Source organism: Meles meles, chromosome 4 (assembly GCF_922984935.1).
Source record: "Meles meles chromosome 4, mMelMel3.1 paternal haplotype, whole genome shotgun sequence".
NCBI lineage: Eukaryota > Metazoa > Chordata > Mammalia > Carnivora > Mustelidae > Meles > Meles meles.
The window spans coordinates 100,469,270-100,490,294 of NC_060069.1; the positions used below are offsets into that span (position 1 = coordinate 100,469,270).

The 21,025-nt window shown below is 39.9% G+C and overlaps 1 protein-coding gene across 3 annotated transcripts in view; it reads left to right on the forward strand.

Moving 5' to 3' along the window:
* Positions 1-19,795, forward strand: part of LOC123940512 (limbic system associated membrane protein) — a 675,683-nt gene extending 655,888 nt beyond the window's left edge. For 2 of the 3 annotated variants that reach the window (XM_046003375.1, XM_046003376.1), the window contains one exon: positions 11,886-19,795. In XM_046003375.1, coding sequence (XP_045859331.1) covers positions 11,886-11,983 — 98 coding nt within the window. In that variant the 3' untranslated portion in view covers positions 11,984-19,795. Of the gene's footprint in view, positions 1-4,891; positions 4,925-11,885 lie in introns of all 3 variants that reach the window. The other variant, XM_046003374.1, reaches the window with a different exon arrangement.
* The last annotated feature ends 1,230 nt before the right edge of the window (positions 19,796-21,025 follow it).

Below are 21,025 nucleotides of genomic sequence, written 5' to 3' on the forward strand. Positions count from 1 at the left end.
ATTCTTTGGACCTGTACTGCCCTGCTTACTTGTTAAATGTATTTGCTAAAGCATATACTTTTTATACCTTTATACCTAAGAAGTATAAAAATAATAGGTTTCAAGTGTATTCTAATGACTGTGTCCGGGAAATCCCTACAGAAATAATATCCTTGGCAAGTCAGTTTTACTCCAGAATTTGGTATCACCTTAGCACTACAAAAGGAAGAACAATTCTCAGTTGTTTCAGGACAATTTCTTTTCTTTTCTTTTCTTCTTTTCTTTTCTTTTCTTTTCTTTTCTTTTCTTTTCTTTTCTTTTCTTTTCTTTTCTTTTCTTTTCTTTTCGGTAAGAATAGGAAAGACTTCTTTTGGAAATGTAACATTTCTTGCTGGCTCCTACTGGAAAAAAGTTTTTATTTTCCCCACTATTGCCACCTGGTGGACAAAGGCAATTCCTTTAGACAGCACATAGAAACATGTCTTTGTATTACCACAAGATGGCAGCACACAACCAAGTTTTCAAATTGCCAGCCAGGCTCAAAACATTCAGGGTTTTGCTTCTCCAAACAGAATGGTCTATTCCAACAGAAGAGGATGAATAGGAAATAATAGTACAAAATAAGCACTCTGTTTTGCTTCCCTAAAGATAAATGGAATTCCAAGTCTTAAGATCACTAATTAGTGTTTCAATCAAAAAGAATGAAATCTTGCCATTTTCAACGACATGGATGGAACTAGATGGTATTCTGCTAAGTGTAGTCAGTCAGAGAAAGACAACGATCATGATTTCACTCATATGTGGAATTTGAGAAACAAAATTGATGAACACGGGAGAAGGGAAGGAAAAATAAAATAAGATAAAAAGAGAGAGGGAGGCAAACTGTAAGAGAATCCTAATTGTAGAGAATAAACTGGGAGTTGCTAGAGGAGAGAGGGTGGGGGATGGGCTAGATAGGTGATGGGCATTAAAGCGCACCCTGTTGGGATGAGCACTGGGTGTGGTACGTTGGTGATGAATCCCTGGTTCTGCTTCTAAAACCCCAGGGCTGCACTGTATGTTAACTAACCAGAATTTTTAAAAAAGAAAAAAAATCATTAGTGTTTCACAAACAGGTTTATTTATTGCAATAGGGAGGGCTTCCTAAAATCTAACTCGTAACCTCGGTTGCTTTTAAAGGTATGCATATTTTTTACCTGATTTTTGTGCTATTTTCTTCATGGAATGTAATATTTGGGCAATGTTTTAAAATCCTTCTTTCAATGAACTCTTTTTAATTCATTAATAGGGGAGTTTCTATTCCCTAAGAGAAATATTTAGACATGTAGACTCTTAATCCAGGCCTGCATCACTGACTGGTTAACCCAGGCTTATTGCTAGTTTTCCCCTGACCAAAATGCTTTCTGGTCAGTCTGCTTCCCTATCACTGGGGTGTGCTAGCATCTCTTAATGTTTCATTCATCCTTACTGCTGCAGTAGATTTTTTTTTTCGTGGTTATTATTCTTTGGATCTGCACTTCCATAGCTTATGTGTTAAGATATATTTTTCTCTTTTCCACCAAACTTTCACTGAAAGTCCTCTGTAGAGGGGATTTTACCCCAAATCTGATAATAATGACTCATGCATTGAGCACTTACTGTGTATCTAGCAGCATTCTAAGTACAGCATGATAATTAGTTTATCTAACCAGTACCACAAATTTATCAGGAATGTGTTGATTACATGTATTTTACAGATAATGAAGCTGAGGCAAAGAGAAGTTAAGTGGTATTTTCTAGCTTAAGCAGGTCTTCCTGCCTCCACCAGGTTCCTGAACACTTGCTTGGAATTATTCCCATGAGACCTGTGGATCAGGGATGGAGCAAGGCAAACCAAGTATTCTTGACATGAAGATGGTCCTGTTAGGAATCTAAGCCTTTGTGGGTGAAAAGCAATCATTCCATGACCTTGTAGCATCCTTACAAATTCCAAACAATTATAAGTTGAAAGGCTTGACCAAACAAAGAAGGGAAGTTGCCTTTTGCACAAGAGTAGAGCCAAACTGTCCCCAACTGATACTGAATCATTGAAATATCCAAGTGAGAACCCTAGAGTTATACAGGCTATAGTTACCTAGCCTTGCTTTCATAAAAGCACCAGAGGGGCATTGTAGCATAGTGGACAGGGTTCTAGTTGGAGAAGTGAGAGCCCTAAATTTCAGTCTCAGCTTTACTCTGTGTGACCCTGGATAACTGATCATACTAAGCTAAGTACATTCTCCACAGTGCCTTTTCAACAATTTTTAAGGCAACATATTTATTTCAAAGAAAAGTAGTCAGAGTCAAGTGGTCAGAGTCGGTATCATAAAAGTGGCCTTGTGTTTAATATACAATTGAAACATCAGTAGTCACATGATCAGCGTAGTCAATAGGTAGAGTTGTTTGATAAACAAAACAGTGTTTTATATCCTGATGGAATCTGGCTTCACTTCTGGGGTAAGAGTGACATTGGTTTCTGGCTTCTGCTAGGAGAGGAGCAGAATTCTCACTGCATCCTTCTGTATGGGCTTCCACACAGAAGACTTCAGTACTTGTGCAAAGAACAGACTAACTCTTCAAAGACAGACGGACAGGTGCTGGTGGCTTTGAGCATCTTCAGAAGTGCCTCTAGAGGACCACCAGCAATCATCGTACAAAAGAGCATTCACACTGGGATCCCCCCATCCCACATCTGACTAGTTTAGGCAGACTGTCCTTACTTGTAGCTACAGCTTGCTGTTAGGAGCAGCCTGGCTGTTGAATTGTAGCCAAACATTTTCAAAACATCAGACTCTAGGAAAATTGTGCCCTCTTATAGCCATCATAAGAATAGCAGAAAATGGCACGCTGTTGGAGGGCTTCTTCTTGTGACCTCCTTTGGAGAGACAAATGGAAAATCTGTGAAGGAAATAGACTGCACTGAACCTCAGAAATTTTGCAGACCTGATTCTGAAGGTCTGAGCCCTTTGTGCTAAATCAGATTATAAGTTAGCTACTCAGGCTCTCTGTTGTTTTAACCATCTCAGGCTCTGTTGGGAGGATGCTTGGCCTGTATTTATTTTTCTCATATTTCAGTGATTCTAAATCTTCTCTGGCCCATTGTGCATTCAGAGTGCCTTCGTGGATTGGCTGTATTACAAGGGGGAACAGGAGTAGAGACAGCACTCGCTTCCTTGGAACTCATAGTCCAGTAGCAAAGACAAACATTAATCAAAACCTCAAACAAAGGAATTTAAAATTAAAACTGAGATGAGCAGAGCTTATAATAAAGGGACTTAATTTTACTAAGGAGACTGAGAAAATTTTCCCTGACTTTCTGAAGGAAGAGTGGGGTTACTAGTAGTGATAACGTTGGGCCATCGGCCCTGCAACAACCACAAAAAACATGATCCCAAGGAGAATGAAGGAAATTTTGTGGGCTGGGATGCAGAGATGATACACACTGATGAGGCTGGAGAGATGAGGGAGTAGGATCTGGGTCCTTACCCTGGAAGACATAAGAAAGCATTGAACAAGTTTCAATCTGGAAAATGAGGTAACCAGATATGCAATTCAAAAAGCTCCCTTTAGCTTCAGAGTTCAGTCACTTTACTTCCTGAGTGAAAGTGCTACTGGGGGGTGCGAGGTCATGTCCTAATCACGGAGAAGACAATCCATATCCCACAGCCATGTATTGGGTTCCGATATCTAACTAACCATCCACTTGGTGCTGAAAGTAAAAGTGGTATCCTATGGAAAATTTCCACATTTACTTCTAAAGATCTAACAGTATTGTTGTTTAGTTAATAAAGTTACTCAAAGGGAATTCAGGTATTTAACCAGTATGAGTTCTTACAACCCTGAGATTTATACATTTAACAAGTATTTACTGAACACATACTGCATGTCAGATTCTAATCCAGGCACAAGAAATCAATGGTTGAGCAGACAGACACCTTTGCTGCCCTCATGGAACATATATTTTAATGGAGAAGATAAATTTTAACCAAGCAAATAAGTAAATTCATAAAATGATACATGTAGTGATAAATGCTAAGAATATTAATAAATCAGGGTAAAGGAATAGAAAGTGACCTGCGGGGGGGGGGGGGGAGGTACGCCTGGGGTGGCTCAGTGGGTTAAAGCCTCTGCCTTTGGCTCAAGTCGTGATCTCAGGGTCCTGGGAGCGAGTCCCACATTGGGATCTCTGCTCAGCAGGGAGCCTGCTTCCTCCTCTCTCTCTCTGCCTGCCTCTCTGCCTACTTGTGATCTCTCTCTCTGTCAAATAAATAAATAAAATCTTTAAGGAAGAAAGAAAGAAGGAAGTGACCTAGGGTACCATTTTGATAAGGTGATGGGGAAGTCCTTCCTGAGTTGGTATCCTTGCAGTAGAAATCTAAATGAAGGGGCTGTGTGGGCCATGCAGAGATCTGGGGGAGAAACATTGCAAGCACATAAAACAACAGGTGCACCACTTATAAAGCTGGAAAGGATTTAGTGTATTAGGAGAAAAGCAAGGTCACATGGCTTGAGTGGAGTAAACCAGGAGCAAAAATGGCAGGAGGGTGTTGGAGGCCAGACACATTCCATCATTTCATTAAATTGCAGTCAAGTGTACTTCTACATGCCATTCTCAGTGTCCTTGTACTTGTCTATACACGTAACATATAACATCAAGTGTTTGTAGTTGGAAATTATTTTTGCCACCTCCAACTGCACAACATTTGTTCCAACAAAACAATCTCTTTCCATGTGCCTTTCTTTCATTCTCTACCAGTACTTTCCACCTTTTGTTCTTTCCACCTTTTGTCCCATTCTCCTTTCAGTGGAGAGTACCAGATTATCTTTGTGCTTATTCTCAATTGATAAAAAAATTTTTATCTGTTTTTTCTTTTGCTAAATGTTTCTTTTTTAGAAATTGGCACCACTGTGCACTTCAAGCAAAAAGGTATGGTTCTTATTTCTGATTACCTACTGTATGTTAAAATTAAGATTTCTTAGCCATATATTGGAGTCGTATACACTTGAGTTTATTTCATCTCAGTGATTTGTGGTAATAATTTCCACAACATATGTGCCACTATGTTTCCCAGACTGTGAACTTTCTCAGTGACAAAAAGCCCTTATCCAACCCATGACCCCTATATCATTTTTGACAGCTATTCATTTTTAAATCTCTGGAACTGAACAAGTTATCCCCCCTCCCACTTTCCATATCCCAAGCGGCCATGGTCAACTCTTGCAGAGCTGCACTTTTGGCAGTGTTCGCTGCCCAGTGACCAGGCTCTCATGAGAGACAGAGAGCCTACTTGCTGTCCTTAGTTGGCTATTAAAGTAGACACATTGCTAAAAGGAGTAAGAGTAGCATCTCCTAAAATGAAGCACTTGAACAGTTAATAGTCTCCCTGCCTCAGTGTTCTCCCAGGTCTTCCTATAACCTCCCCTTTCTACGGTACACCCAGCTGCTGGAGTCTCCCAGAAATAGCACCACATGCCTCCATCAGCCTTGTGACCCAGTAATCACCCACATCTCCCTACAAAGACAATGCAATCAGGTGAAATCTTCATGAGCTGGAACCTTAGATGCAAACAATTACCAATTCTGAAGTGCCCTCTTTAAAGTCCAGCAGAAATCCTTAACAGTGTCTGTCCCCAGACTAAAGCTACAGAGGAAGCTTCATGGCCAGACAGCAGCCTCCTTAAGTCCTCATGGCCACTCACTTGGATTGGTCTCATATGAAGATGTTTTCTTCTGTTGGCCTCAAAGGGAATGAGACAACCAAGGTCATCTCAATTGTGAAAATTTTCTTGTGGGACTTAAACCCTACCAGTGACCAGCAGCCACAGAAATTTGGACACTTTTTTGCTTACTCCCTGGAAAGGGTCAGCACCTTGTTTATGGCCCACTCTAGGAAGTCTTCACAGAAGGTCGCAGAGATGAAGCCATCAGAAATACATACATTGAACCAAGATCACTTGGGGCAAGAAGGTATAAATTTGTGTCTCTTTCAGCCCTCCTTTCCCCAATGCCATGAGTATCAATTACATGTGACTTTTAAGTGGCTAGTGTTAGTGGAACATATGATACTTTAGGGTTTTGGAGAAATAGGGCATAGGGTTTTATTTCAAAGACCACCAAGATAAATTCCTAGTGTCACCCAAAGGAAGTCTAAGCATTGGCCTAAAATTTCAAAATTTTGTATGTCAAACTATTTAATGTTGCTTTGATGGGGAAGATGTGATGTACTTTACCGTGAGAGTACATTAGGCTTATCCAAGACTCACTTTATACAGAGGAGAGATAATACATAAAGAATTATGTAGGAGTTGGGTTGTGGACACTGGGGAGGGTATGTGTTATGGTGAGTGCTGTGAAGTATGTAAGCCTGACGATTCACAGACCTGTACCCCTGGGGCACATAATACATTATATGTTAATTTAAAAATAAATAAATAAATAATGAGGGGGAAAAAAGGAAAGTGCAATTCAGCCTTGCCAATAAAAAAAAAAAAAGAATTATGTATGAGGAGCCCAAATTTAATTCTAAGACACATTGCTCAAATTAAACATCAATATATTCCCTTCTCTACGCTCCAGCCTGAGAATATAGGCTTTAATCCCCAATTCCTTCTGGCCAAGGAAGCTGTACTGGCTGAACACAGAGAGCAGGTGGCGCCAAAGTCAACCTTATCAGACTTCCCTTTAAACAAGGCTTCCCAGGACAGGGAAGCACTTCAGCCTGCACATCTAGGTATTATAAGAGAGATCTTAGGAGATTGTTTTTCTCCTTTGCTTAGCAATTATTTTGTATTTGAGTTTTTGTTTTATTTTCAGTCACTCGGTCAGCCCTTAATAATTGTAAGAAGAATTCAAACTTAAACTCGTTTGCTCTTTCTTCTTCTCTTGTGTGACTCAACTAACTACAAGCTAAAATTATTATTGACCTTGATTCCTTACAGGCTGAAAGGAATGCCTGAGGATTGCTGAAGCTGTGACAAATGTTGTGTTGTTGTTGTTGTTTAAGAAAGATTATTATGAATAAATCTAGTAAAAAATCCAGGCAACAAGCCCTAAGTACTCAGGAGAAGCAACAGAAGTGCATTGGCTAGATTTGAATGAGTCACAAAGTGTCTCCAAGTGCATGCTCTCTAAAGCAGGTGTTGAAAAATCACCTTGTACTTTCTTTGACATTTTATTGAAAGACAACCAAATGATGGAGCATCCTGCATCGAATTCGTGTAGAGACTTGCCGAAAATTCTCATATCCCACAATTTCAGTTTGCTTTATCATCCCTGTCCTTAATCACAGATTCCCTTGTAAAAGCATTGTGGTAGCAAAGTGCAGTCCAGCATTCACCTTGATACAGAGTCTCACTTATCATCCTGTCCTTCCTGAGGTTGAGAACCTTGACCTGGTGTGTTGACTCAAGATTCTCAGTCTTGCTACAGCTGAATTTTGCCCCTTCGGGTCAAACTTTAAATGGCTTGACCCAATTCACAAAGGCATCACCTCTGATTCAGGAGTATTTCATGTCTTTCTATAATCCAGCCTTCTATAGTTAATAGCAATGATGATGATGCTACCATTTATTGAATGTTTGTTAGATACAACACACGTAAGTGTGCGCACACACACATAAACACATATAGAATGTGGCTAAATGCCAAGATATGATTTTTGTCTGTTGTATGAAAAACGTAGCAATTCTTGAATTGTGGTTCTATTTGCCCATCTATTCTTAAGGCTAATTTATGTTTACAGACTCTTGCTTTCATTATATCTGTCAGTATATAAAAGCACTTGCTGAGCCTGGCCATCTGGTGTGGGAAATAAGATTTATCATTTGCATTTCCACAAATAAGCAGAAATTTCATAACTATGAGCTAAAACGTAATTAATGATTTTGCTGATTATTCTTTCCTGAAATAGCCATTAACTGAAGTAGTCTCCTATGCAGTCATATATATCTATAATTGCATACACACTTGTGATGATTCTCCAACTATCATTCATTTACCCTTGCAGTTTTTTCAAGCTATTTATTTACTCTCAAAACCAATTATGAAAAGAGCAAGTCATATAAGCACATCAAATAGCTATATGAGAGCACTTAATAAATAATAATTGATAGAAGTGAAGATACTCTTAACAGATCTATGAGATGCATTTCAAATATATAATAATAATTCTACTAAGGATAAAATTAAGATTATTAGCACAGTACTGGGATTCCCTATACATATCATAGACTAGCATGTGAAAGTAACTGTTAATTCTCGATTATGTCTATTAAAAGACCAATAATATGTGTATACTGTATGTCATGTGTAAAAATGAGTATGCATACATATAAGATATCTGCTTCTCTTTGTATCTGCAAATATATGTGTGTACGTACATTAGCAAGACTGTTATATGTGAACATGTTTGTTTATATATATATATACATATATATATGGTATTTTTCAATGAAGGAATTTTTGCTTTCTCAAGTATTTATTGCCCTTCACATAAAAGACTAGGTTTTTTAGACTTTTAGACTTCCCCAGGTACCACTCAACTCTATCTGAGAGATAATCTAGCCTATCCCAACACTAAAAAAATGAGATTAAGGATGTAGGCAAAAGTAGACTCTTTCTAAAACCCTTCTGTTTCACACTATCCCTAGGGCAAAACAAAAATCATTTTTGCTTGGTCCTGTGTGTATTTAGTCTTTCTCTGTTTTGGAAGCTGTCCTGACCCACTAATCCAAATGAATGCCATTTAAAGCATTTGGAGGAATTAAAATGATAGGGAAATGTATTACCATCTGTCCAGAAGCCCTGGGGATTTGCCACTGAGAGAACTTAAATGTCCCAAAGGCCAAAAAAGACGGTGGTGAAGGGTGGAGGGTGGGCTACGAAATGCACCGGGGGCCTGCGCGTCGTCTGCTGGGGCGGAGGGAACCCTGCCCTGCCACGCCCTTGGAGCTGACAGCGGTGCGGAGGAGCGGGCGGGCGTCTGGACGCTCTGTGCCGCCTGGTCTGGGGAGGGCGCCAGGCACACGCGAGAGCTGGAGAACGCGAGTGCGGTTCCGGACTTGCCGGGCTGGGTAAATCTCCGTGGACCTGGAGGGCATTGGCTAGACTCCACACCGTCTTGGAGAGGCAGGTGCAGCTGTAGCCGCGCTCTCGAGGCTAGTGGACCAGATCCGAAAAGCAAACTTGGGGTTCTGGGCCAGCAGTGGGGACATAAACTTCCTTGCAGTATGTTACCTAGGCAAGAAGTTACCACCTTTCTGTTGTCACTCCACATTATCTAAGACCAGGTAACCTGACGTCATGCTTTGTAATATTTCATGCCATTGAGTAACTGTCACTTCCCTGAGAGCAGGAGTCACGCACCTCTCGTGGACCTGCCACCACCCCAGGGCCATGCAAGGTTCCTAACAGTACTCAATCAACATGAACTAATGGCTCAGAATTAGTCCTTGACCGTATTTGCATATATGCAGTGTCAATATCACACACAATTCAGGGTTCCTAAGGAATAGATAAGTAAGAGAAATACAGAAATAAAAGTTAGTTATTCATTGATTCAACACATTTACTGAGCACCTAGATAGATTGTATTACCCTGCCACTGGGCACTGGACTAGATCCAATGGCCAAAAAGAGTTGTCTGTCCTTTACTCAAAGCCTTTGTTTCCCGTCTGAGAAGCGAGAGAGGGCGGTAAAAGGCAGTTACAAGGCTTTATAGATGTTATGGTCCTGCACATTCTTTATGTTGCTAGATATGAGCCTATACAAATCAATTAACAAAATGTATATATTGCAACAGTGTCTAAACAGCATCCTATAATTAATAACTGTTGTCTGGGGTGCGCAACAACAACAACAACAAAAAATGCATGGAGCTGAGACTTTGAACACCTGTATTCTAGTGCTCGGCCACCAGTTCCCATTAGATGCTTTACGCAGGATACATGATCTTCTTGAACCTAAATTCTTCACGAAAGGCATGAACCTGAAGGTAGCAGACGTGTCTTTTATTAATACAATCCTGTAGCCATTCAGAAACTTGAATTGACCGATTGGGTATTTGAATTCTTTTCTCTATATCTCCGTAGCTTTCCAGATAATAAAGCTCATTTTTTACCATAACTATACTGTTCAAAGTTTGTATTATTCATATTTTTAGAGCAAGTAATATTTTTAATATTCTCAAGGAGACATTCTAGTAAAACATATTCTATTGAAAATTGTTTTCAAAGGTAATGGTTACCTCCATGTTGTGTTTTGTTTGTTATGGCTATTGTTTTAAAAACACCCAAAACTCATTTGCTGGACATTTCCCTCCTTCACTGTGTAACTTCACTGTGTAGTGGTGACAGGCAAAGACTGGAACCAACCGCCTGGGTCAAAACCCCAGCTCCTCTGTACACTAGCTGTGTAAGTGTGTGCAATGTCTCTTACTAGCTCAGTGAAAAAAAGAGTTCATTATAATACCTGTCTCGTAGCATGGTTATATGCTTACATGCATAAATTATCTATAACAGTACCTTATAATAAGTGCTGTGTAAGTATTGGTTTTATTTAGTTATTGTTGCCATTATTTACATAAAACACAGATTAGGAGGACATTCTGGAATTCAGCATTTTCCCTGTTATTTGATCTCTGATCTGATATGTTTGTAGACACTTTTGGAAACATTGGCCTGTCAGAGGACCATTGTAGGTTTAAACACACATGCACGTGCACACACACACACACACACACACACTCGCAGATTAATTCACACACATTGATCTGTATATATGTGCAAAACTGCGAAGTGACCCTTAATTAGTCACATTTATTTTTTTTGAACATCATTGTCTAAGCGTACAGTTTTAAATCTAAACATCTTTGTTGTGAAAAACACTAACATTTTCTTCTTGTAATGGGTCTATATGAACAGAAGTATACAGAAGGAGAAAATGGAGCAAGCAAAGCATAGGAGACAAGCTCTTGGGGCCTACATTTTCTGCCCCAATTCTCTCCTTTCTGTCAACACACAAATGTCTTCTCCACTTTCCTCCCCATTCCGGTCTCCCTCTTAGATCCACACCCACACACCCCAAATCATGTCCGCTTTGGGAAAACTGAGGTGGCGGTGGGAAACACAGAGGCTGCCACTCCAGGGTGAATTCTGGGCAAGTTCAAGTCTCAGTTCTGCTTCTGGTTTGGACCTGCCTCTTAAACTCTCTAGGTTTGGTTGCCTTTGTTGTCGTCGTCTGTCCTGCCGCCTTGGCTTTTGATCCTTAGAGTGTCACGTGAAGAGTTTGGATCAGATGATCCCCTGCTGTCTCTTAAGACTCTACAAGGAGTGGGCTTGTTTTCCTACCTCACGGCTAAGGTGCATTCAGCCATAAGTGTTCCTTGGAGACAATTCCCCTTCCCATTAACAAATAAATAATTACTGCTTCCCCCTGAGGAGTGTGAGGTTCAGATTGGTCCCATGTTTTATTGATGGAGATACTGGGATGAATCAGCTGGAGGAGCCCATGTCTTGGGGCTGAAGGATCCTCACTGATGTTTGGCATCTTCATGGGGGCCGGCGCCACAGTGCCATCCAGAGCAGAGCGTGTGAAAGGAGGTTGGGTGAAGAGGACCCTGCTGCACCAGCAGACACATCAGTGATAGCCTTCTCCAGCAAGAGCATTTCCTATTCAGAAGTGTTCAACCACTGATACCCCCTGAGATACTTACAACTCAAGGAGAAGGATTTAGGAAAGATGGGGAGCCCTTCTTGGGCTGTACATAGCACACTGACTTCACGGTGCCGGTACCTGGCACATTCTCACCTCCAATACTGTGAGCTGTCACCTGTGACGTTGAGTGAGTCTGGATGTAATTATTCTCTTTTCTTTCTCTTTTGCATTGCAGGGCCTGGGTCGGTGAGAGGAATAAATGGATCCATCAGTCTGGCCGTACCACTGTGGCTGCTGGCTGCGTCTCTGCTCTGCCTTCTCAGCAAATGTTAATAGAATAAAAATTTAAAAATAATTTAAAAAAACACACAAAAATGCGTCACACAGGATACAGAGAGAGAGAGCAAGATGGGGGGAGACTGTTTATTTTACAACTTTGTGTGTTTATAAATGAAGGGGGAAATAAGAAAACAAAGAAGAAAATACACTTAAAACCATTTTCAAGTCCATCAATAAAAACTAAACTATAAGTCAGGGTGAGAAAAGTTCTACAAGGATTCGTGTATAGCGAAGCAAATGTATGCTATATAAAGACTACATCATGCTAAGAACACCCGGATGTTGTAAAAATAAGACAAGTGAAGAAGTATCAGATGGATATTAACCCCCCCCCACACACACACTTTATCCTTCCTTCATTCTTTTTCATCTGTGGGGAAAGAAAAAAATAAGGTCTTGCCTTTGGTGTTTATATTTTCATCATCTTTTTATTTTGTTCTTCATTTGAGCTGACTCATAGCCATTTCAGACTATCAGTGGAATTCATGCTGGAATCCCATGTTGAGCCTTTACCTGGCTTTCCTGCCTCCACTATCCTTCCAACTTTTAAGACCATCTCTTGCCCCTCCAGTGTGTTCTATCTCCCCCACATCCAACCCAGAGACTCCATTTTACCCCTCCTCCCCCCGGCTGCTGCTTCTCTTCACCCCCTACTACACCCTCCAGCACTAGTCATGCCGCAAATGCTAGGAAGTGCCATTTTAATTTTCTCCACTGTGCGCGCGTGCTCAAGTCTCTCGCTCTCACGTGAGTGTACATGTGTGTGAGCGTGTGTGTGTCTCTCTCTAAAGCATGCCAAGGGAATGGTCCATGTGTACATAGACTCATTGTGCTGTAGATACTGTCCCGCATTGTAATCGTGAGATGCGGCTGTGACAAGTTGCTGGGGGACATGGTGGGGAAGGAGGCATGGAGCAGGGCTCCCCACCCTCCCCCATGGCTGTCACATGACATTAGTGTGTATCAACACCAAGCTGTGCCCCTTCTAAGGGCGGAACCTCACATTCCTCCTAGTCCAATCATCAGAACCCAGTCAAGAGTCACTCAGAATATCACTGTAAATGAAAGTGCCTACTATTGATGGGGTGAGCAAACAGTAGAAAGAATCAGTGACGTCAACGAGGTGACCTAGGAGAGATTTCTGATTTCACTCTTGTTTCCTGAGTCTGAGGAATTCATGTATTTCCTGGCTTTTTGCAGGCTCGCTGCAGGAGTGAGTAGCATGTGTTGAGTAAATCCCAAGAACCAGGAAGGTCTCCAAGTGTTATTAACTCCTCATAAAAGGATGATGAGCCACATGGAGATCCAAAGCAGTCCTGTAATGCCCCTTCCCTGATCTTCAAATAACACTGCATTTGGCCCATGGATTCCCTTGAGCAGAGATTGTTTCCTATTTCAGATAAAACCTAGGGAGAACGAGCAAAGCAGGAAAAATAGACAGATGCACAGGTCCTACTCATCTCGTAGAGGTGTTGGCAGAGCTCTAGACAAAGCATTGACCATAACAAGAGGGATCCATTAATTGTGCTCCTTTGCAGATATTTGTCCTGGTGTTGGAAGCTAATACTTGATTTGGTGGCCTGCACGATCTCCTTTTTTGCTCCACTGTTTGCAGCAGCATTGTTGTAGTGGTCCATCATTATCCTAGGCCAGGCCGCTGGAATGTATTCCACCTTCCCTGCTCACTTTTGGCTTCTGATTCCTGAAGAAGATACTGTGGGGGATACGATGTCTAAGTTTACATTGACAAGAGTTATCTGAAATGGGAGTTAGTTTCTTCATCAAAAGAACTGGGAAACTTGTAATAATTTAGGTAGAAGTTGTATGCATACCACAGAGCTCGGTATCACCACAACACCAGGATTTTCTTAGAAAAGGTCTTGCAGAGAGAGCTGGCTCTCTGTCTGTAGATATCTTTGTCAGGAAAATAACCATGGCTTTCACTTAAACTATAGGAGGTAGTGGAAGTGGTTTGGTTTATGAAAAGACAGAGGATTATTATTGAGGTCATAATTAAATGTATTTCAGATGAGCCAAATATGGTACCTCCTCTAGTTTCAGAACCTGAAAAATACTTGTCACCGAATATAAAACAGGAAACTTCCTAACTGCAAATAGAAAAAGGAAGGAAGAGAGAAAGGAAGAGAGGAAGCGAGGGAAAATAGAAGAAAAGAGGGAAGGAAGGAAGGAAGGAAGGAAGGACGGAAGGACCTGAAATTTCTGATGGGATTTATTAATTGAAGGCTCTTTGCAATGAGCCTTGTCTTTGAAGGTAATAATCCCTTTGATAAGCAACATTTTAATCTGTTCTAGGGGATTCTATTGTTCATTTTGGAAAGCTTATCACCAGCCTTCTTTTATGATTTTGCAGTTTAGACATGAAACAGAAGGGCAAATTGGGCTTGGGGATGGATAAGAGTATTTGTGGCCAATCCTCACATAGTACAGAAATTCTTATCCCAGAAAATAGCTTCTAAAATATAGGGAAGGAGAGCCATATTCCTATCCAGCATCAGTGTATTGACAATCGGGGTTTCTCTAACATTTTGGTCTTAGTACAGGAATAAAAGTTTATCATCATGGATGATAAGTGTTCCCCACATATTAAAGAGCCAGTCACATCCTTAGGTGGAAGCTTTAGAGGAATGCATGCGAATTTAAAGATATATAAGAAAAGAAAAGTAGCAGGAGTTCATTTGGTTTAGTCTCAGTTTCAGGAACAGATCCTTGTGGCATGTGACATATCTTAATCATACACCTACATTTCGTATTGTCTCCACCCTATCATAACGACAAGGTCTTGATTTTATGGAAGGAGATTCTCCACTGAAAGGAATGTCTGCCTTGTCAGCACCATTTGTTCCCTGAGTTTTAATATACTGGACCATATATTAAACATAATTAAACATACATTGAATATTGTGGTGTTTGCATATATCTCTGACAGGATCTGGGGATTTAAAAAAACTCTCCTGGCTCCTGTTTCAGAGCAAACATTGGCCCCAGAAATCTCCTAGGTTTGAGAATGTCTCTAACCAATGTGAAGAATGGAGGAGAACAAAATTTGGAGAAAGGTCAGGAAAAAGGTAGCAGCCAGAGGACTGACACTAAGAAACTGAGTCTGAACGTGGGACTTCTTGGAATTTAGTTCGTCGTATTGCTCTAAATCCCTTCAAGAATTTTTTCCATTGGTAATCCAAACTTGAAACCCTGCATTGAAAAGAACCAACTGGTTGGAAATAATACCTTGAGAGGAGTGAAATTCATCAGTTAATCTGAATGGCTAACATATTTAATGTCCTCTGTATGTAAAAACGAAACTCCACCATTCATAAAACAAAATCCTTAGAACCGACCTTCAGTTAATGAAAACAGAAATGACTTGACCAAGGGCACTTCCTGAAGAATGAGAACTATCCTAGGTCTTACAACTGCAGAATTACATCTTCTGTGCAAATTGTTCATCAGAAGGTGTTGCCTTGTTGGAGGAACAGCCTTACTTGTTTTGAGACATAAAATCCCTCTGCCCTAAAACAACTAAGGCTTAGGGGGAAATTGTGTTTTCTGTTGGGGAAGAATTGTCCTATTGACCTTTGCCTTCTCTTCCAAGTCAGACAGACTTCTCCCTTGCCATGGGCATTTTTTTTACGACATATTCAGTCAACTGGGGCTATTCATAGAGACCTTGTAAAAGTACTCGTGATTTTCATGTTCTTGGAGAGAGAAACACAAATCTGTTTCTCCTCCAAAAATGGACTTACCTCCTTTGCACACAAAAACTAAACTCCTCAGCATGAAATTATTTCTGAGTTATTACCTACCAAGTCGTTAGCTTCTTAATTACTCCAGAGTCACAGTTTCCATCCCCAGGTTGGTTGTGGTTTGACTGTTTCTATTGGCTTGTCTCCCAGAATCTCTCCTTTTGTTTTTTGCAGGCCTTGAATTATTTGTGGAAAAATAATATATATGTGTATGTATTTTTTTTAATCTTATCTTTATAGATGCTATATTTACAATATTGTATGTATTATAAGACAAATCTAGAATAATGGTTTAAACTTAAAAGGAACAAAAGTACTGGATTTGGTTTAAAAAAAAAAGAGCTATGCTTCATTTGGAAAGATACGGAGCCCCATTTTTTCTATTTCGTAATTACTTATTTAAGAGGAATTTTTTGTGGACCAAGTTCCATGGGATTAACCATGGCCTTATTTTTCTCTCCATCTTCATAAGTTTTTAGCCTGAATTTATTCTTGGTTACCAGTAACTATCATTTCTTTAAAAGAATATAAGTGCAGTGCTATATCTGACCTATAAAAACTATTAACATTTTGAAGACAAATGTTAAATGTACCACAAAAATGATGAGATAGGACCCTAAATTAAGAAACTCAAATTCAGTTCAGGAGGCTTTCTTCTTTCTTACGTACTTAAAATATTTCTCTTCTAAAGACTACATTTGCCCCAGTGATGTAAATTTCCCATCATGGTTGGCATAATATCTGTAAACATCTCACTAAATGCAAAATGGAGTTTACATTTCTGTGCATACTAGTGGAAGAGAAGTAAACTATTCTCATTTGCATGTAGCCATGTTGTCAAAGGCGGCCAACTGAAATTCAAGAGAGAATTTGTTTTCACCCAGCAATGTACATCGCTTTCCTCTTGGCAAGGAAGCTGGTGTTAACGTTAGGTTTAGGTTTAACATTTACACCAGTGCAAATGTTTATGGATATTATGGAAAACTTATTTTAAAATCTTGATTTCCTTTCAGTGCATTTACATACTGTGTGCTGATTAATAAATTAGACACCAATCATGTGTAAATCAATGTAAATCACTAGTTTATGTACATAATATAAACTATGTAAACTTCATTTTTCATGCAGTGCCCTGGTTCAGCTAAATCTATTAATCTTAAAGAAAAAAAAGTCAAATAAAAATAAATAAAAACTAAAGCATTTCACAGTCAGAATGGGAAGGAGTATGACTAATGCCCCGAACAAGAAGGTTGCCTCAGCAAGAGGAAGAAGACCCACAGGAACTATTAAAGGTTGGCATCCTGCTCAAGTCACAGGGACCTGGGTCCTTAGTTCCTGAGGGACCTAAGTGGATTTTCTCCCAACTCTTGCCACAGTTGTCTCATCTGACCCCAAAGCAAGGGAAATGAGGAAGGCATTTTAAGGGCTCATGTGTCTGTTGCATCAACTCCCAGTGTCTTCTTGTTATTTCTTACCCACCATCTAGGATGGCTTATTTAAATAGATCCAAGGAAGTCACCTATAGTTTGGTGAGCAAAATATTACTCAGTTTTTATTTTCCATCAGACAAAGACATTGGGAAAGCTTCTTTGTCATCTTGATTCGAAGAAATTATAGGACATAAGAAATACATTATATCCTTGAGAAATATCTTGCCAAGTTACCCTAGGAAATTATTACTTTTACTTAAGCTGATAGACCTATATTTCTACATATCTATCCTGAATATTGCAAATGAGGACAAAATTACTTTAATTGGGAGTATCTCTCTCAAGCACGTTCTCATGAAGTCTTTTTGAAGGGTCTGATGTGTTTAAGAGAGTGACATATATGTATTTTCTACAATCTGAACAGCCACAAAGAGCTATCAAAGAGATGACTTTGGAAATCACAGGGACTTTCTGTATGGACGTTACAGAAATAAATTTAGGTCAGATTAACACTTCACTTAAAGTACACTCCTCCACCCGAGATAAATGGCAACTTTAAGGTAAAGCAGAAAGTCAAGAGAATTGGATTCTGGCTAGGGTCTGGCCACAAACAAGCTAAGTGACCTAAAGTAAACCATCCTGAGACCTGATTTTCTCATCCTGAAACTAAGGAATTTGGATCACTTCTCTAGGACCTCTGTCAGCTCTAAACTCTGATTCTGAATAAGAATTTCATGCTCATGTAGCTTGTGGCCAGCTGCTTGTCACCCTCCGGTTGGCCTCTATACCACCTTCGTTTCTTGGAACCATCATCCCATCATCTCCATTTCAAATGCCAAAACTTTTAGAATACAGGGTCCCGGGACTGGTTCTAAAATTCTCTTCTGATCAAAACTTCTTAGCAATGTAAAGAAGGGACACATTCAGATGACATGGAAGGCTTTGAAATAGCTGGTGTTTCCTTATGATTAAAAATCGAACTTGTTGAACTGTATTCTAATAACCTTTCATAGGAAGGAAAGTAGCCAGATTGAGTCTAATGCATGTGGTGCATATGAAAGGAAACATGGGGTTTTTTTTTGTTTTTGTTTTTGTTTTTGTTTTCCTCCTCCTGGGCCAAGTGCCTCATTTTAGTAAACGTGTGTCCTTGAAAACTCTGCTTGTGCTGATGGCAATAGACATGTGGGACCAGGCAGTTTCAAAAGGCTGTTCTCTGAGAAATAAGCAAGACAATACATTTTATTTTGTAAGGAATTTCTCATGACATGAGTTTCCCTAAACTTACTGTTGTGAAGGCTGTGACGTCAAGAGAGTGGACAGAGAGAACAATTCCCATTTTCAAAAAGTACAGGTCAATATTATTTAAAGAAGACAAGTTAGAAAGAGGACAAAAACACATTTCAGGAGATGACAGAGTCAAATACAGGAAGAGTTGTTGTGAAGGCCAAGATCAAACATCAAGTTCAGTTCTCTGAGAAGAAGGTATGCAGAAATGATGCTTCTCAGGCAGTTAATGAAGAATTACTCTCTCGTGCTTTGTTCTGAATGGACTGAGCACAGGCCCACATTTTTGAACCCATCAAAGTGTAGCCCCACACTATCCTGGAGCTTTTCATTCACTGCCTCAGAGAACAGAATCTGAGTTTCTTCGTCGTGTATGGAAGAGCAGGGACTATCCATAACTTCCCAGCATTAGTATCACTTGATGTAGATAAGGATGTGGGATCCGTTTAGAGCGCTTACCAAGCTCTCTTTAAGTGGGAGAATGACCTGCCCATAGGACAACTCCCCATTTTCATGGTTAGTTCAGAGGTGTCTCTGAGTGGTGCTCCCGGATCTACTCCTATAGCTACACTGTCCTCTACACAAGCCTTCTCTATGTAAAGCCAGGCACAGAGTAAAAATCTGCTTCTTGCAAATGGAGAAAATACATGGAACTACTAGCTTCATGGCATGTGGCCGTAATTCTAAGCTATCTGTGGCCTTTTTCAGACCCATTTCCCTAAGTCTTTGCTCTTCACCAGAGAATGTAAATGATTCATTCTGGTGATTATGGCCACATCCTGCTCCCTAAGTATTCGCTGGGATTGGGGGAAGGTTAAAGGGGAAAAGATGCAGGGGGAGAGAAGTATGGGACAAAACTTATGTCTTCTTTCCCCCCACCCTGCCTCACGCCTTCCTTCTCACTGCTCTACTGAAGGGTGTATAAATCCTGCTCTTGGTTAGAATTCTCCTTATTAACAGTGTTATATACATATAAATATATATATATATATATAAATATATTCCTTTTTTTTTCAGCCCTGTAGACATAAACAGAACTTTTCCTTGATGACACAAACACATGACCATTTTTAATTTGGGCTTTTTGTTGTTCAAAGTTTATTTTTGTTTATTGGATGGATTTTTTTCCCTGGATACTAGCTCTGTGAAGGAAAATAAAAAGCGCAATGTGTGTTAAAAAAAATTTAAAATTAAAAAAAGCTTTTTTCCTTTTCTTTTAAAATGTATTTAAATTCTGTTTCTCTCTTCTGTTACTTTACACGTATGAATGCTCTGCTCTTCTGTGAACTTAAAACAAAATGAAATAAACGTGAAAAGGAGATGTGTCTTCATTGACCTGAGTCAGTGATCTTGTGGTTGGTTGTACTGCTCTTAGAGGTTTTCATGAATAAGATAGGAAACGAAGCCAATGAAGAAAATAATGTGAGGAAGGGATGGACAAAGTACCAAAGAATCACTTGAAGGTTCTATCTCTAGCTCTCCTATCACAGAAATAATGTGGTATTTACAATAATTGTCTCCATCTAAGCAAAGAGGTTCTCTGCAAGTTTTTCTTTTTCTTCCTTAAGGAATCATAAGAAAGAGCATTAATTACCGTTGGGAAGCTACAGATAAAGCATTAGGAAGTTCCAGATTGTTAGATTTGAGTGAAACCTTAGGACATGATCCCCCCAAAAATTAGGGGGTATACTCTTTCTTTAAAGTCTCCATAGTAGGGGAATCTTTAACAATTAGTTTTTTTTGTTTGTTTTGTTTTTTTTTTTTAAGAGAGAGTGAGCATGAGAGAGGGATGGTCAGAGGGAGAAGCAGACTCCCCGCTGAGTAGAGAGCTGACTTGGGACTCAGTCCTGGGATTCCAGGATTATGAGCTGAGCTAAAGGCAGTGGCTCAACAAACTGAGCCACCCAGGTGCCCTAAGGATTAGTTTTAATGAGATCCTACCTGATAGCAATAGAAGGAATGAAATTACTTTCTAAAGCCACCTATTTTTTTTTTTTCTACTTAAAAGTGTAGTTAATTCATTGTACATCAGAGTGATTGGAAGGGTATGAAGTTTGACTCTTTAGTAGTCAAATTAGATCAGGAAAAAAAAAAACAAGAGAACTCATCCCGAACCAGAGTGGGTGGTTGGGTAGAGGGTAAGGAAGTGTCTACGGCCATACCACCCTGAACGCGCCCGATCTCGTCTGATCTCGGAGGGTAAGGAAGTAAGCATTTGTGATCAGCTTCAATAATTTGTAAAAGGTCTCAGACAGAAGCAAAGCCCCATGGTCCCCTCTGGTAAGTTTGCCAAACTCAAAGTTAGAGACACAGTTCTCAAACAAAATAGCCCTTACATCAGAAATGAGGGTGCCCTGAGGTCCCTGAATTTGTGGCTTGTGTCTGAGCCACCTTGAGGCTTTGCCTTCTGAGTGCCTCAGAAGAAATTCCTTATTGTATACCCCACTTTCTACTCCCTTTATATCCATGTATTTAAAAGTATGTTGAAAGGAGCAGCTGAGAGCTGTGAAGAAGGTGAGTCTGTGAATCTAACCTCTTAAGGAAAGGACCATATCTTTTCA